Raw genomic sequence first — 18404 nt, forward strand, 5'->3', positions numbered from 1 at the left:
GACGTCCCACCTTAGTCAACAGCCAGTGGAATCCCGTGGCGCGATATTCAAATACCTTAGAAATGCTATTACTTCAATTTCTCAAACATATGACTATTTTACACCATTTTAAAGACAAGACTCGTTAATCTAACCACACTGTCCGATTTCAAAAAGGCTTTACAACGAAAGCAAAACATTAGATTATGTCAGCATAGTACCCAGCCAGAAATAATCAGACACCCATTTTTCAAGCTAGCATATAATGTCACAAAAACCAAAACCACAGCTAAATGCAGCACTAACCTTTGATGATCTTCATCAGATGACACTCCTAGGACATTATGTTATACAATACATGCATGTTTTGTTCAATAAAGTTCATATTTGTATCAAAAACCAGCTTTTTACATTAGCATGTGACTAGCATGTGACTAGCATTCCCACCGAACACTTCCGGTGAATTTACTAAATTACTCACGATAAAATTTCACAAAAAACATGAATTATTTTAAGAATTATAGATACAGAACTCCTTTATGCAATCGCTATGTCCGTTTTTAAAATAGCTTTTCAGTGAAAGCACATTTTGCAATATTCTGAGTAGATAGCCCGGCCATCACGGGCTTTCGTTGTAAAGCCTTTTTGAAATCGGACAGTGTGGTTAGCTTAACGAGAGTCTTGTCTTTAAAATGCTGTAAAATAGTCATATGTTTGAGAAATTGAAGTAATAGCATTTCTAAGGTATCTGAAGTCAACTTATTAATGATAACATCATATCATTATTCTGAGCAGTCGTAACCTCCTTGCATCTGGAAAAATCACAGCCTTACTTATGATTCAGTACTACAAAAATTGGTTTCATTATTTATTAACTAGCTAATTAATTGGTAACACAGGATAAACATACACACCAAATACGTTATAAACAGGTCCCTAGCGGACTGACCACTATATGGCTACTTGTTACAAAAGACATGAAGAGGGCGAGAGTGAAAGAGACAGACACTTAACGTTGGTACATTTACAGTGGCTTGTGAAATTATTCATCCACCTTGGCATTTTTCCTATTTTGTTGCCTTACAACCTGGAATTAAAATGTATTTTTTGTGGCATTTGTTTCATTTGATTTACACAACATGCCTACCATGTTCAAGATGCCAAAAAAATTGGGGGGGTGAAACAAACAAGAAATAAGACAAAAAAAACTGAAAACTTGAGCGTGCATAACTATTCACCCCCCAAAGTCAATAATTTGTAGAGACACCTTTTTGCAGCAATTACAGCTGCAACTCTCTTGGGGTATGTTTCTATAAGCTTGGCACAAATAGCCACTGGGATTTTTGCCCATTGTTCAAGGCAAAACTGCTCCAGCTCCTTCAAGTTGGATGGTTCTGCTGGTGTACAGCAATCTTTAAGTCATACCACAGATTCTCAATTGGATTGAGGTCTGGGCTTTGACTAGGCCATTCCAAAACATTTAAATATTTCCCTTAAACCACTCAAGTGTTGCTTTAGCAGTATGCTTAGGGTCATTGTCCTGCTGGAAGGTGAACCTCTGTCCCAATCTCAAATCTCTGGAAGACTGAAACAGGTTTCCCTCAATAACTTCTCTGTATTTAGCACCATCCATCATTCCTTCCATTCTGACCAGTATCCCAGTCCCTGCCAATGAAAAACGTCCCCAAGGCATGATGTTGCCACCACCATGCTTCGCTGTGGGGATGGTATTCTCGGGGTGGTGAGAGGTGTTGGATTTGCGCCAGACATAGCGTTTTCCTTGATGGCCAAAAAGCTCAATTTTAGTCTCATCTGACCTTCTTCCATATGTTTGGGGAGTCTCCCACATGCCTTTTGGCAAACACCAAACTTGTTTGCTTTGTTTTTTTTAAGCAATGCCTTTTTTTTCTGGCCACACATCCGTAAAGCCCAGCTCTGTGAAGTGTATGGCTTAAAGTGGTCCTATGGACAGATACTCCAATCTCCGCTGTGTAGCTTTGCAGCTCCTTCAGGGTTATCTTTGGCCTCTTTGTTGCCTCTCTGATTAATGCCCTCCTTGGCTGGTTCGTGAGTTTTGGTGGGCGGCCCTCACTTGGCAGGTTTGTTGAGGTGCCATATTCTTTCCATGTTTTTCTAATGGATTTAATGGTGCTCCGTGGGATGTTCAAAGTTTCTGATATTTTTTTATAACTCAACCCTGATCTGTATTTCTCCACAACTTTGTCCCTGACCTGTTTGGAGAGCTCCTTGGTATTCATGATGCCGCTTGCTTGGTGGTGCGCCTTGCTTATGTCACGATCGTCGTAATGAGCGGACCATTATGTTGAGTTCCACATAATTTGAATATAAAGTGAAACTTAAGCAAAGATACCACAAATAAAGAATAAACGAACCGTGATGACAAATGCAGTGCTAACAGGCAACAAAAACATAAACAATATCCCATAACCCACAGGTGGAAAAAAATGCTACTTAAGTATGATCCCCAATTAGAGACAACGATAACCAGCTGCCTCTAATTGGGAATCATACAAATCACCAACATAGAAAATGAACCTAGAACCCCACATAGAAAATATAAACTAGAACAACCCCCCAGTCACGCCCTGACCTACTCTACCATAGAAAATAAAAGCTTTCTATGGTCAGGATGTGACAGCTTAGTGGTGTTGCAGACTCTGGGGCCTTTCAGAACAGGTGTATATGTATATATATACTGAGATCATGTGACAGATCATGTGACACTTAGATTGTACACAGGTGGACTTTATTTAACTATTTATGTGACTTCTGAAGGTAATTGGTTGCACCAGATATTATTTAGGGGCTTCATAGCAAAGGGGGTGAATACATATGCACACACCACTTTTCCGTAAAACATTTTTAATTTCACTTTACCAATTTGTACTATTTTGTGTATGTCCATTGCATGAAATTCAAATAAAAATACATTTAAATTACAGGTTGTAATGCAACAAAATAGGAAAAATGCCAAGGGGGGTGAATACTTTTGCAAGGCACTGTAGAAACTACTCTCACAGCAATCATATACTTTGCACACAAACCGCCGCCCGCTTGGAGTAAGAAATCATGATTGTATTAATGATGAAAATGCCTGGCTCGCTGTGTATCTCTTTGAACTGGGCTGCCTTGGAAAGAGGGTTGGGCCTTTTCGCAGTGGCGTGATGAGGGTAGCATAATACGATGGTTTGAAGATAGGCTAGCCAGCCGTATCGATGGTTCCCCAGTGGGGTGATGAGGGTAGCATAATTCTATGGTTTGAGCAGTAGTAGAATGGTCCCACTTAAATTCACTTTGGAAGATACTTTACTTAGGACAGCTAATCATACGTACCAGTGATTGTCCGGGAGCTGAGTTTTTATCGTATCTACCTCGTTGAGATTCAGAGTTCAAACCACTGTAAACATAAATGCTGCAGCTCTACGTCTCTCTGGTCTGATGTGTTCATTCTTAACCCATCATTTTATACAGTTTGTTCAGAAGGGAGGTTCCGTCAGGCTGACACGCTCTCTGACCTCACTCAGGGGCGTGACTCGTCACTGTGAAAAGTTGATGTAAAACAATTGTCTCTTATGGTTCGTAAAATCACATCCTCCTCTTAACAAAAACACTTTAATAATTCTTCATATAACATGCACAACGCATCGGATTGAAACTTCATCCACGTAGTGTATATACTTTCCAAGTTACAGTATTTCCTTCATAACCTTTTTAATGACATCACAAAATAACAAACAAAATGACGTCAGTGTTCTATAGATCTCCTGTGACCATACCCCACGTTCTATGACATCAGTGTTCTATAGTAGTTCTATATGTTAGAAATATTGTTCAAGTAGTTGTTTTTTTGGTCTGGTTGAAGTTATTCACCTGATCTATTTGGATTCTCATGGATAGCCATGACAACTGCTTGATTAGCATATCGTTACCGTTGTTACATAGGGACATGCATATCATTGATATAACATGTCTATCATTAGTTTGTTCATTGTTCATTGCATCGAACCTTGCCAAAATTGTGTTACATTGTAACGGCTGTCTGAGGAGTGAGTAGACCAAGGCGCAGCGGAGTTAGTGTTCATCATAGATTTTTAATGGACGAAAGAACACTATACAAAAAAACAAGAAAACCGACAGCCAAACAGTACTGTCAGGTGCAATCACGAAACAGAATACAATTACCCACAAAACCCCAATGGAAAAACAGGCACTTATGTGTGACTCCCAATCAGCAACAACCAACTACAGCTGTGCCTGATTGGAAGCCACATGGCCAAAATCAATGAAACAAACAACATAGAAAATGAACATAGAACGCCCACCCAATGTAACACCCTGGCCTAACCAAAATAAAGACCAAAAACCCCTCTCTATGGCCAGGGTGTTACATACATAGGGATTTTAATCTACAATTTACTTTGCAGTCTGGTCCATAGACCTCTCAGAGAGAAAGGCCTCCCTCCTCCTAGAAGTGCTGAAACTCCAACCAGAGAAGAAACCAGTAGAGCTGAAGGGCTGGTCAGATGAAGAGAGTGAAGTGAGGAGTTTCCTTCAGTGTCTGTCCTTCATCTCACAGCTGAGGTGAGTTGGTTTTCATAGTAATGTTTTCTCATTATTATGATGTAACAATACAATTAATATCTACATGTTTCAACATGTTAATTTTGTTCCTTGTTTATCCTCAGTTCAGTATCAGCTAATATCAGAGTTTTGTTATTTACTAGTTTAAATAGATGTTGTACACATAATACAGTGTCAGATTGTCTGGATCAGTTTTTACTGTCCTTGTTGCAGTTTCTGTCTATGGTGGCCTGATCCCTCAAAGCAGATCACGTTCCTGGTGAATCTCCTGTCTCAAGCAGCAGAGTGGGAGGAGCAGACAGGAGAGAAGACACTGAAGCTGGTATCATCAGTGTGTACTTACAGCGCTTTCCCCTTCTGTGACTGGGTTTATGATGATGATGGTGATGTGATTAAGGAAAATCAGTGTCATTTCCTGTTGGATCTTTACTCACATGTGAAGGACTATGAGACTCAAACAGGCAGGAGTGTCCTTCCAGCATTACAGCCAGTTTACCAGTCAGTTCCTGCAGTCTGGTCCATAGACCTCTCAGAGAGAAAGGCCTCCCTCCTCCTAGACGTGCTGAAACTCCAACCAGAGAAGAAACCAGTAGAGCTGAAGGGCTGGTCAGATGAAGAGAGTGAAGTGAGGGGTTTCCTTCAGTGTCTGCCCTACATCTCACAGCTGAGGTGAGTCTGAACATGTGTGGTGGTTAGTGATTATGTGATGCTAGTGGTTGTTATCTTGTAGAAACATTTAACATATCTAAATTCAAGTGTTGGTGAATCTGGTAACATTTATCAGACTATTTCCTGACATCACATATATTGCATTACTAATTGTCACACACAGATCATGTGAATGTCTCTAAAATGTAATAATTCTACATATAACCGAAGCACATTATGTAAATGTATAACTACTTCATATATCTTTAACTATGACTGGTTTCATGTGTTCATCCATGTCTGAATCAGCTGTTACTGTCCTTGTTGCAGTTTCTATCCATGGAGGTCTGATCCCTCAAAGCAGATCAAGTTCCTGGTGGATCTCCTGTCTCAAGCAGCAGAGTGGGAGGGGCAGACAGGAGAGAAGACACTGAAGCTGGTATCATCAGTGTGGACTTACAGCACCTTTCCTTATCGCTATGGAAACAATTCTAAACAGAGTGATTTCCTACTGGATCTGTACTCACATGTGAAGGACTATGAGACTCAAACAGGCAGGAGTGTCCTTCCAGCGTTACAGCCAGTTTACCAGTCAGCTCATACAGTCTGGTCCATAGACCTGTCAGAGAGAAAGGCCTCCCTCCTCCTAGAAGTGCTGAAACTCCAACCAGAGAAGAAACCAGTAGAGCTGAGGGGCTGGTCAGATGAAGAGAGTGACGTGAGGAGTTTCCTTCAGTGTCTGCCCTACATCTCACAGCTGAGGTGAGTTGGATCAGTACAGTTCAGCGATTGTAGTTGTCTGTCATTGTATTTCCCTTTAGAGAGGAAGTTTGTAGCTCACTGCAGTAACTTAATATACTAAACATTCACTACCGTTCAAAAGTTTGGGGTCACTTAGAAATGTTCTTGTTTTCGAAAGAAAGCAAATTGATCAGAAATACAGTGTAGACATTGGTAATGTTGTAAATGGCTATTGTAGCCATGGAATATCTACGTTCAGAGGCCCAATATCAACAACCATCACTCCTGTGTTCCAAGGGCACGTTGTGTTAGCTAATCCAAGTTTATCATTTTAAAAGGCTAATTGATCATTAGAAAACCCTTTTACAATTATGTTAGCACACCTGAAAACTGTTGTTCGGATTAAAGAAGTAATAAAACTGGCCTTTAGACTAGTTGAGTATCTGGAGCATCAGCATTTGTGGGTTCGATTACAGGATCAAAATGGCCAGAAACAAAGAACTTTCTTTTGAAACTCGTCAGTCTATTCTTGTTCTGAGAAATTAAGGCTTTTCCATGCGAGAAATTGCCAATAAAATGAAGATCTTGTACAACGCTGTGTACTACTCCCTTCACATACCTGCACAAACTGGCTCTAACCAGAATAGAAAGAGGAGTGGGAGGCCCCAGTGCACAACTGAGCAAGAGGACAAGTCCATTAAAGTGTCTAGTTTGAGAAACAGACACCTCACAAGTCCTCAACTGGCAGCTTCATTAAATTGTACCCGCAACACACCAGTCTCAATGTCAACAGTGAAAAGGAGACTCCAGGATGCTGGCCTTCTAGGCAGAGTTGCAAAGAAAAAGCCATGTCTCAGACTGGCCAATAAAAAGAAAAGATTAAGATGGGCAAAAGAACACAGACACTGGACAGAGGAAGATTGTAAAAAAGTGTTATGGACAGATGAATCTAAGTTTGAGGTGTTCGGGTAACAAAAAAATCAAATCAAATCAAATGTTATTTGTCACATACACATGGTTAGCAGATGTTAATGCGAGTGTAGCGAAATGCTTGTGCTTCTAGTTCCGACCATGCAGTAATATCTAACAAGTAATCTAACCTAACAATTTCACAACATCTATTTTATACTGTACACACAAGTGTAAAGGAATAATTACGAATATCTACATAAAAATAAATGAATTAGTGATGGCCGAACGGCATAGGCAAGATGCAGTAGATGGTGTAGAGTACAGTATATACATACAGTATGAGATGAGTAATGTAGGGTATGTAAACATTATACACTGCTCAAAAAAATAAAGGGAACACTTAAACAACACAATGTAACTCCAAGTCAATCACACTTCTGTGAAATCAAACTGTCCACTTAGGAAGCAACACTGATTGACAATAAATTTCACATGCTGTTGTGCAAATGGAATAGACAACAGGTGGAAATTATAGGCAATTAGCAAGACACGCCCAATAAAGGAGTGGTTCTGCAGGTGGGGACCACAGACCACTTCTCAGTTCCTATGCTTCCTGGCTGATGTTTTGGTCACTTTTGAATTCTAGCAGTGCTTTCACTCTAGTGGTAGCATGAGACGGAGTCTACAACCCACACAAGTGGCTCAGGTAGTGCAGCTCATTCAGGATGGCACATCAATGTGGCAAGAAGGTTTGCTGTGTCTGTCAGCGTAGTGTCCAGAGCATGGAGGCGCTACCAGGAGACAGGCCAGTACATCAGGAGACGTGGAGGAGGCCGTAGGAGGGCAACAACCCAGCAGCAGGACCGCTACCTCCGCCTTTGTGCAAGGAGGAGCAGAAGGAGCACTGCCAGAGCCCTGCAAAATGACCTCCAGCAGGCCACAAATGTGCATGTGTCTGCTCAAACGGTCAGAAACAGACTCCATGAGGGTGGTATGAGGGCCCGACGTCCACAGGTGGGGGTTGTGCTTACAGCCCAACACCGTGCAGGACGTTTGGCATTTGCCAGAGAACACCAAGATTGGCAAATTCGCCACTGGCTCCCTGTGCTCTTCACAGATGAAAGCAGGTTCACACTGAGCACGTGACAGACGTGACAGTCTGGAGACGCCGTGGAGAATGTTCTGCTGCCTGCAACATCCTCCAGCATGACCGGTTTGGCGGTGGGTCAGTCATGGTGTGGGGTGGCATTTCTTTGGGGGGCCGCACAGCCCTCCATGTGCTCGCCAGAGGTAGCCTGACTGCCATTAGGTACCGAGATGAGATCCTCAGACCCCTTGTGAGACCATATGCAGGTGCGGTTGGCTCTGGTTTCCTCCTAATGCAAGACAATGCTAGACCTCATGTGGCTGGAGTGTGTCAGCAGTTCCTGCAAGAGGAAGGCATTGATGCTCTGGACTGTCCCGCCCGTTCCCCAGACCTGAATCCAATTGAGCACATCTGGGACATCATGTCTCGCTCCATCCACCAACGCCACGTTGCACCACAGACTGTCCAGGAGTTGGCGGATGCTTTAGTCCAGGTCTGGGAGGAGATCCCTCAGGAGACCATCCGCCACCTCATCAGGAGCATGCCCAGGCGTTGTAGGGAGGTCATACAGGCACGTGGAGGCCACACACACTACTGAGCCTCATTTTGACTTGTTTTAAGGACATTACATCAAAGTTGGATCAGCCTGTAGTGTGGTTTTCCACTTTAATTTTGAGTGTGACTCCAAATCCAGACCTCCATGGGTTGATAAATTGGATTTCCATTGATTATTTTTGTGGGATTTTGTTGTCAGCACATTCAGCTATGTAAAGAAAAAAGTATTTAATACGATTATTTCTTTCATTCAGATCTAGGATGTGTTGTTTAAGTGTTCCCATAATTTTTTTGAGCAGTATATAAAGTGGCTTTGTTTAAAGTGCCTAGTAATACATTTTTTACATCCATTTTTCCATTATTAACGTGGCTAGAGTTGAGTCAGTATGTTGGCAGCAGCCACTCCATGATAGTGATGGCTGTTTAACAGTCTGATGGCCTTGAGATGGAAGCTGTTTTTCAGTTTCTCGGTCCCCGCTTTGATGCACCTGTACTGACCTCGCTTCCTGGATGATAGCGGGGTGAACAGGCAGTGGCTCGGGTGGTTGTTGTCCTTGATGATCTTTTTGGCCTTCCTGTGACATCGGGTGGTGTGGGTGTCCTGGAGGGCAGGTAGTTTGCCCCCGGTGATGCGTTGTGCAGACCTCACTACCCTCTGGAGAGCCTTACGGTTATGGGTGGAGATGCTGCCGTACCAGGCGGTGATACAGCCCGACAGGATGTTCTCCATTGTGCATCTGTAAAATTTTGTGAGGGTTTTTGGTGACAAGCCGAATTTCTTCAGCCTCCTGAGGTTGAAGAGACGATGCTTCTCCTTCTTCACCACGCTGTCTGTGTGGGTGGACCATTTCAGTTTGCTGAGGAACTTAAAACGTTCCACCCTCTCCACTACGGTCCCGTCAATGTAGATAGGGGGCTGCTCCCTCTGCTGTTTCCTGAAGACCACGATCACCACGATCATCTCCGTTGTTTTGGCCCTCACCAAACTCAGATTTACTATAAGAAAAATTGGATTACCTTTGCTGTTCTTTGTCAGAATGCACTCCCAGGACTTCTACTTCAGCAACAAATGTTGTTTTGGTTCCAAATAATCCATAGTTATATTCAAATAGCTCCGTTTTGTTCGTGCATTCAGGTCAGTATCCGAAAGGTGACGCGCGAGCGCATATCGTGACAAACAATTTCAAAATATTCCATTACCGTACTTCGAAGCATGTCAAATGGCCGGATGAAAAAGGTACCCAATTTAAACTGGTTACTACTCTTGCACAGGAAATAGAATATGCATATTATTAGTAGGTTTGGATAGAAAACACTCTGAAGTTTCTAAAACTGTTTGAATGGTGTCTGTGAGTATAACAGAACTCATATGGAAGGCAAAAACCTGAGAAAATTTCAACCAGGAAGTGTAAGGTCTGAGAATTGTAGTTCTACTTTTCTATCCCTAGAGAAACTACAAATACTTAGGGGTCACGTTGCACTTCCTAAGGCTTCCATTGGCTGTCAAATGCCCTCCGAAAGTTCTTTCATATATATCCATTAACCAGGCAGAATATAGGAGCTCAGTTACTGAGTGGACTGCCTGGAGACAAAGGATTTGGATATGCATGGTCATGCGAGCGCGCCTTTCCTTATTTTTCTTCTGAAATGAATACGCTATTGTCCGGTTGGAATATTATCGCATTTCTACGAGAAAAATACCATAAAGATTGATTTTAAACAGTGTTTAACATGCTTCTAAGTACTGTAATGGAACATTTTGACTTTTTATGTCTCAAATTACGCTCGCGCGTTATGCATTTGGATAGTGACCTGAACGCACGAACAAAACGGAGGTATTTGGACGTAAATATGTATTATTTGGAACAAAAACAACATTTCTTGTGGAAGTAGCAGTCCTGGGAGTGCATTCTGACGAAGATCAGCAAAGGTAATACAATATTTCTAACACTAATTCTGAGTTGAGGTTCCCCGAACTTGGCGGGTGTCTGAAAAATTTGCCGTGATGGCTGAGCTATGTACTCAGAATATTGAAAAATGTGCTTTCTCCGTAAAGCTATTTTAAAATCTGACACAGCGGTTGCATAAAGGATTAGTCTATCTATAATTCTTAAAATTATTGTTATGTATTTTGTTAACGTTTATGATGAGTATTTTTGTAAATTGATGTGCTCATTCACCGGTAGTTCTGGAGGCTAAACATTTTCTGAACGTCACGCGCCAATGTAAAATGCTGTTTTTGGATATAAATATGAACTTTATCGAACAAAACATACATGTATTGTGTAACATGATGTCCTAGGAGTGTCATCTGATAAAGATCGTCAAAGGTTAGTGCATAATTTTAGCTGAATTTATAGTTTTTGTGACCTCTCCTGCTTGGAAAATGGCTGTGTGGTTTTAATTGTGTTTTCACTCTCCTAACATAATCTAATGTTTTTCTTTCGCTGTAAAGCCTTTTTGAAATCGGACAATGTGTTTACATTAAGAAGTGTACCTTTAAAATGGTGTAAAATAGTCGTATGTTTGAGAAATTAAAATTATTAGATTTTTGCTATTTTGAATTTCGCGCCACGCTATCTTGTCAAGCAATCATGTTAATGAAATCCTATCTCGAAAGGGTCCCCAACAGGTTAACAAACAGATCACTGACCATTTCGAATCCCACCGTACCTTCTCCACTATACAATCTGGTTTCAGAGCTGGTCATGGGTGCACCTCAGCCACGCTCAAGGTCCTAAACGATATCGTAACCGCCATCGATAAGAAACAGTACTGTGCAGCCGTATTCATTGACCTGGCCAAGGATTTAGACTCTGTCAATCACCACATCCTCATCGGCAGACTCAACAGCCTTGGTTTCTCAAATGACTGCCTCGCCTGGTTCACCAACTACTTCTCAGATAGGGTTCAGTGTGTCAAATCGAGGGCCTGTTGTCTGGAACTCTGGCAGTCTCTATGGGTGTGCCACAGGGTTCAATTCTTGGGCCGACTCTCTTCTCTGTATACATCAATGATGTCGCTCTTGCTGCTGGTGAGTCTCTGATCCACCTCTACGCAGACGACACCATTCTGTATACTTCTGGCCCTTCTTTGGACACCCTCCAGACGACCCTCCAGACGAGCTTCAATGCCATACAACACTCCTTCCGTGGCCTCCAACTGCTCTTAAATACAAGTAAAACTAAATGCATGCTCTTCAACCGATCGAAGCCTGCACCTGCCCGCCCGTCCAGCATCACTACTCTGGACGGTTCTGACTTAGAATATGTGGACAACTACAAATACCTAGGTGTATGGTTAGACTGTAAACTCTCCTTCCAGACTCACATAAACATCTCCAATCCAAAATTAAATCTAGAATTGGCTTCCTATTTCGCAACAAAGCATCCTTCACTCATGCTGCCAAACATACCCTCGTAAAACTGACCATCTTACCGATCCTCGACTTTGGCGATGTCATTTACAAAATAGCCTCCAACACCCTACTCAACAAATTGGATGCAGTCTATCACAGTGCCATCCGTTTTGTCACCAAAGCCTCATGTACTACCCACCACTGTGACCTGTACGCTCTCATTGGCTGGCCCTCGCTTCATACTTGTTGCCAAACCCACTGGCTCCAGGTCATCTACAAGACACTGCTAGGTAAAGTCCTGCCTTATCTCTGCTCGCTGGTCACCATAGCTGCACCCACCCGTAGCACGCGTTCCAGCGGGTATATCTCACTTGTCACCCCCAAAGCCAATTCCTCCTTTGGCCGCCTCTCCTTCCAGTTCTCTGCTGCCAATGACTGGAAAGAACTGCAAAAATCTCTGAAACTGGAAACACTTATCTCCCTCACTAGCTTTAAGCACCAGCTGTCAGAGCAGCTCACAGATCACTGCACCTGTACATAGCCCATCTATAATTTAGCCTAAACAACTACCTCTTCCCCTACTGTATTTATTTATTTATTTATTTATTTATTTTGCTCCTTTGCACCCCAGTATTTCTACTTTGCACACTCATCTACTGTCAAATCTACCATTCCAGTGTTTTAATTGCTATATTGTATTTACTTCGCCACCATGGCTTATTTATTTCCTTTACCTCCCTTATCTCACCTCATTTGCTCACATTGTATATAGACTTATTTTTCTACTGTATTATTGACTCTGTTTGTTTTACTCCATGTGTAACTCTGGTGTTGTTGTATGTTGTCGAACTGCTTTGCTTTATCTTGGCCAGGTCGCAGTTGTAAATGAGAACTTGTTCTCAGCTTGCCTACCTGGTTAAATAAAGGTGAAATAAAAATAAATAAATAAAACTTTTCCTGACACCACACTCCGAGGGCCCTCACCTCCTCCCTGTAGGCCGTCTCGTCGTTGTTGGTCATTTTTACATAGTTGACAATGAAGAACATTCGTGAGACTCAGAAAAAATGAAAAGATGCTGGAGGAGTGCTTGATGCCATCTGTCAAGCATGGTGGGGGCAATGTGATGGTCTGGGGGTGCTTTGGTGGTGGTAAAGTGGGGGATTTGTACAGGGTAAAAGGGATCTTGAAGAAGGAAGGCTGTCACTCCATTTTGCAACGCCATGCCAATTTCCTCCTACAACAGGACAATGACCCAAAGCACAGCTCCAAACTATGCAATAACTATTTAGGGAAGAAGCAGTCAGCTGGTATTCTATCTATAATGGAGTGGCCAGCACAGTCACCAGATCTCAACCCTATTGAGCTGTTGTGGGAGCAGCTTGACCGTATGGTACGTAAGAAGTGCCCATCAAACCAATCCAACTTGTGGTAGGTGCTTCAGGAAGCATGGGGTGAAATCTCTTCAGATTACCTCAACAAGTTAACAACTAAAATGCCAAAGGTCTGCAAGGCTGTAATTGCTGCAAATGTTATTTGATTAAAGGAATGTTTGAAGGACACAATTATTATTTCAATTAAAAATCAATATTCATAACCTTGTCAACATCTTGACTATATTTCCTATTCATTTTGCAACTCATTTCATGTATGTTTTCATGGAAAACAAGGACATTTCTAAGTGACCCCAAACCTCTGAACGGTAGTGTACACATAGTGTTTAAAAAGATGCAATCTTACTTTGTGGTCAGGATTATAAGGAGCAATTTAAGTGGATGATGAGTTTAGAAAGATAGTCATTGTATTTTACCCACCATAATGTGACCATCAGAAATGCATATCACATCTCTCACATATTCATCTATTTGTTGTTAAACAGTTCTTGCAGTTTTACTCCACCACAGGATCAGAGACGGTCCCCTGAAGAGAGGAGAAAGAGAGAGAAGACATTCCTACTGAATCTGTGTCTTCAAGCAGCTCTCCATGAGAGAGGAACCATACAAACAATTGTAGAGAAAGTGTTGTCACTGTCTAAAGTATATCACAATCAGAATTGGGATTTCCTGCTGGATCTGAGCTCATATGTGGTGGACTATGAGACTCAAACAGGCAGGAGTGTCCTTCCAGCATTACGGCCAGTTTACCAGACAGCTCCTGCAGTCTGGTCCATAGACCTCTCAGAGAGAAAGGCCTCCCTCCTCCTAGAAGTGCTGAAACTCCAACCAGAGAAGAAACCAGTAGAGCTGAAGGGCTGGTCAGATGAAGAGAGTGAACTAAGGAGTTTCCTTCAGTGTCTGCCCTACATCTCACAGCTGAGGTGAGTGAGTTTATCCAACAAGAGTCCATATGTCATTGAACTGGTGTAGATAGTATTTATGTTTTACACTGTCTTTATCTTTTTAATACATGCACATATGAAGATGCTGTAGAAACTCTAATTCAGTAGGAATTTAAGTTGAACGACATTCTAATTCATAGTTGTATTGTTTTAATAGATGGAGTCATATGGTGCTATTAGTTTTCAGTTCCCCTACCCTGTTACTCATATCAGTCCTCATCACTCACCTGTATATCATCTGTGTTTTAAACTGTTTGTTCAGATTTCTTCCACTGATGGACAATATAGAGAGGAGAAAGAGAGAGAAGACATTCCTACTGAATCTGTGTCTTCAAGCAATTCTCCATGCTAGAGGATCCATACACACAATTATAGATAAAGTGTTGTCACTGTCTGAAGTATATCACTATCAGAAATGGGATTTCCTGCTGGATCTGTACTCACATGTGAAGGACTATGAGACTCAAACAGGCAGGAGTGTACTTCCAGCATTACAGCCAGTTTACCAGTCAGCTCCTGCAGTCTGGTCCATAGACCTCTCAGAGAGAAAGGCCTCCCTCCTCCTAGAAATGCTTAAAATCCAACCAGAGAAGAAACCAGTAGTCCTGAAGGGCTGGTCAGATGAAGAGAGTGAAGTGAGGAGTTTCCTTCAGTGTCTGCCCTACATCTCACAGCTGAGGTGAGTTGGTTTTCATAGTAATGTTTTCTCATTATTATGATGTAACAATACTCTATTAATATCTACATGTTTCAACATGTTAAGTTTGTTTCTTGTTTATCCTCAGTTCAGTATCAGCTAATATCAGAGCTTTGTTATTTACTAGTTTAAATAGATGCTGTACACATCACACAGTGTCATATTGTCTCAATCAGGTGTTACTTGTTAAGTTCATGTTTTAAGTTGGGAAAATGTCACAAGTGGATCCTGCAGTCTTCTATTGGCTTGATCAAGACTCCAATGTGACTGGAGTACTTGCCTGTCATGTTGGTGACTTTATCTGGGGTGGCTCACAGACCTTTGCTGCAACGGTGATTCCACACCTCAAAGCTTTTTTCCAGGTTGGCCGTGAGGAGCATGATCATTTTTGTTATGTTGGCATAGAGTTTATTACAGTTGATGGGAACAATACTGATGCAACAGGAGAGATATATCAAGAATCTTCAACCAATTCACATGGATTCTTCAAGAATCGTACAAAGGAATTCCCCTCAATGTGGAATTGAAGCTGATCAATTGAGGTCAAAGAGAGGACAAATTTTATGGGTTGCTAGACAGAGTAGACCTGATGTAATGTTTGATGGTTGCAACGTGGCATCTAACACAAAACACGCCACTACAAACCGTTCATGAGGCAAACAAAGTTGTTTGTAAACTGAAATCACAACAAGTGACTTTAAAGTTTCAGCATGTTGGAAAAGATGACTCTCTGAAACTAGTTGTCTTCAGTGATGCTTTGCTAGGGAACCTTACAGATGGAGGCACACAAGGTGGACATCTAATCGTGTTAATGGGTGAAGGAGGAACATTCTCACCTATCTGTTGGCAGTCAAAAAGGATCAGAAGGGTTGTCCGAAGCACGCCTGCTGGAGAAACACTTGCTCTTGTGGATGGAATTGACAATGCGATCTTTCTTGCAACTCTGTTCTCAGAGCTTACCGCTGGTGAGACAAAACGGCACATTCTACCTGTAGTTTGTGTCACTGACAACTACTCATTAGTTGATGCTATGAAGTCAACCAAGTCTGTCACAGAAAAAATACTTCGTCTTGAGATTAGCAGCATCAAGGAACTTATTCAAGCACAGAGAATCCAGCGGATTCTGTGGTCGACCACAAAGGAACAACTTGCTGACTGTCTGACTCAAAAAGGAGCATCCGGTCTTGTGCTCCTACAGGCTCTCAGTAATGGAAAGTGGCAGCTTGAGTAATACAAATAAAAACTGTCACACAACCCATTTGTAATGGGGAACTTGAATAATACTTGGGCACTTAATTATGTTGTTGATGTTTAATTTGTCTTTAAAGAAAAAAGGGAGATTATTAAATTCATGTTTGAAGTATCCCTATATTTCTGTTATTACGGGGCTATCACTCAGTCAAGAGTGCGCCTGCGCAGGTAGTCTGTTTGTTGATGGACCTAGCCTAGAGTGGAATGGCTGCCTTGTAGTGTGTTCATACGGTATAGTAAACTTTGTTCAACTGGAACCTTGTCGTTGTGTCTCATTTCGAGTTAACATTACTGTCCTTGTTGCAGTTTCTATCCATGGTGGCCTGATCCCTCAAAGCAGATCAAGTTCCTGGTGGATCTCCTGTGTCAGGCAGCAGAGTGGGAGGAGCAGACAGGAGAGAAGACACTGAAGCTGGTATCATCAGTGTGTACTTACAGCACTTTCCCCTTCTGTGAAGATGTTGTTGATGATGGTGATGTGATTAAGGAAAATCAGTGTCATTTCCTGCTGGATCTGTACTCACATGTGAAGGACTATGAGACTCAAACAGGCAGGAGTGTCCTTCCAGCATTACAGCCAGTTTACCAGTCAGCTCCTGCAGTCTGGTCCATCGACCTCTCAGAGAGAAAGGCCTCCCTCCTCCTAGAAGTGCTGAAACTCCAACCAGAGAAGAAACCAGTAGAGCTGAAGGGCTGGTCAGATGAAGAGAGTGAAGTGAGGGGTTTCCTTAAGTGTCTGCCCTACATCTCACAGCTGAGGTGAGTGAGTTTATCCAACAAGAGTCCATATATCATTGAAATGGTGTAGATAGTATTTATGTTTTACACTGTCTTTATCTTTTTAATAAATGCACATATGAAGATGCTGTAGAAACTCTAATTCAGTAGTAATTTAAGTTGAACGACATTCTAATTCATAGTTGTATTGTTTTAATAGATGGAGTCATAAGGTGCTATTAGTTTTCAGTTCCCCCACCCTGTTATTCATATCAGTCCTCATCACTCACCTGTATGTCATCTGTGTTTTAAACTGTTTGTTCAGATTTCTTCCACTGATGGACAATATAGAGAGGAGAAAGAGAGAGAAGACATTCCTACTGAATCTGTGTCTTCAAGCAGCTCTCCATGAGAGAGGAACCATACAAACAACTGTAGAGAAAGTGATGTCACTGTCTAAAGTATGTCACAATCAGAAATGTGATTTCCTGCTGGATCTGAGCTCACATGTAAAGGACTATGAGACTCAAACAGGCAGGAGTGTCCTTTCAGCATTACAGCCAGTTTACCAGTCAGCTCCTGCAGTCTGGTCCATAGACCTCTCAAAGAGAAAGGCCTCCCTCTTCCTAGAAGTGCTGAAACTCCAACCAGAGAAGAGACCAGTAGAGCTGAAGGGCTGGTCAGATGAAGAGAGTGAAGTGAGGAGTTTCCTTCAGTGTCTGCCCCACATCTCACAGCTGAGGTGAGTTGGATCAGTACAGTTCAGGGATTGTAGTTGTCTGTCCCTGTATTTCCCTTTGGAGAGGAAGTTTGTAGCTTCCTGCAGTAACTTAATAAACTAAACATAAATCTACTGTTTGGAAACTATTCAAAACATCAAAATCTCATAATTCAAATTTCTCAAACATACAACTGTTTTACACCATTTTAAAGATACACTTCTTGTTAATCCAACCACATTGTCCTATTTCAAAAAGGCTTTACGGCGAAAGCATACCATTAGATTATGTTAGGACTGCACCTAAACAAGAAAAACCACACAGCCATTTTCCAAGCAAGAGGCGTCACAAAAACCAGAAATACAGCAAAAATTAATCACTAACCTTTGATGATCTTCATCAGATGGCACTCATAGGACTTCATGTTTCACAATACATGTATGTTTTGCTCGATAAAGTTCATATTTATATCCAAAAAGCCCATTTTACATTGGCATGTAATGTTTAGAAATGTTTTGCCTGCCAAACCCTCTGGTGAATGAGCACATCAATTTACAGAAATACTCATCATAAACGTTTAGAAAATATACAACAGTTATTCAAAGAATTATAAATACACTACTCCTTTATGCAACCACTGTGTCAGATTTTAAAATAGCTTTACGGAGAAAGCACATTGTTCAATATTCTGAGTACAGAGCTCAGCCATCAATGCAAGCTATACAGTTACCCGCCAAGTCATGGCATCAACAAAACTCTAAAATAGTGTTATAAATCTTTCCTTACCTTTGCTGATCTTCGG

At 41.7% G+C, this 18404-nt stretch overlaps 2 protein-coding genes across 9 annotated transcripts in view; one reads left to right on the plus strand and one right to left on the minus strand.

Moving 5' to 3' along the window:
* Positions 1-18404, plus strand: part of LOC115189393 (uncharacterized) — a 415115-nt gene that overhangs the window by 375717 nt on the left and 20994 nt on the right. For 4 of the 8 annotated variants that reach the window (XM_029747964.1, XM_029747966.1, XM_029747971.1 and 1 more), the window contains 4 exons: positions 5560-5991; positions 13760-14197; positions 14481-14897; positions 16473-16925. In XM_029747964.1, coding sequence (XP_029603824.1) covers positions 5560-5991; positions 13760-14197; positions 14481-14897; positions 16473-16925 — 1740 coding nt within the window. Of the gene's footprint in view, positions 1-5559; positions 5992-13759; positions 14198-14480; positions 14898-16472; positions 16926-17208; positions 17379-18404 lie in introns of all 8 variants that reach the window. The other 4 variants (XM_029747965.1, XM_029747967.1, XM_029747970.1 and 1 more) reach the window with 4 other exon arrangements.
* LOC115189397 (uncharacterized) overlaps positions 1-18404 on the minus strand; it is a 337609-nt gene that overhangs the window by 129383 nt on the left and 189822 nt on the right. The gene's annotated exons all lie outside the window — the stretch shown is intronic.

This window comes from Salmo trutta, unplaced genomic scaffold, assembly GCF_901001165.1.
Source record: "Salmo trutta unplaced genomic scaffold, fSalTru1.1, whole genome shotgun sequence".
NCBI classification, from domain to species: Eukaryota; Metazoa; Chordata; class Actinopteri; order Salmoniformes; family Salmonidae; genus Salmo; species Salmo trutta.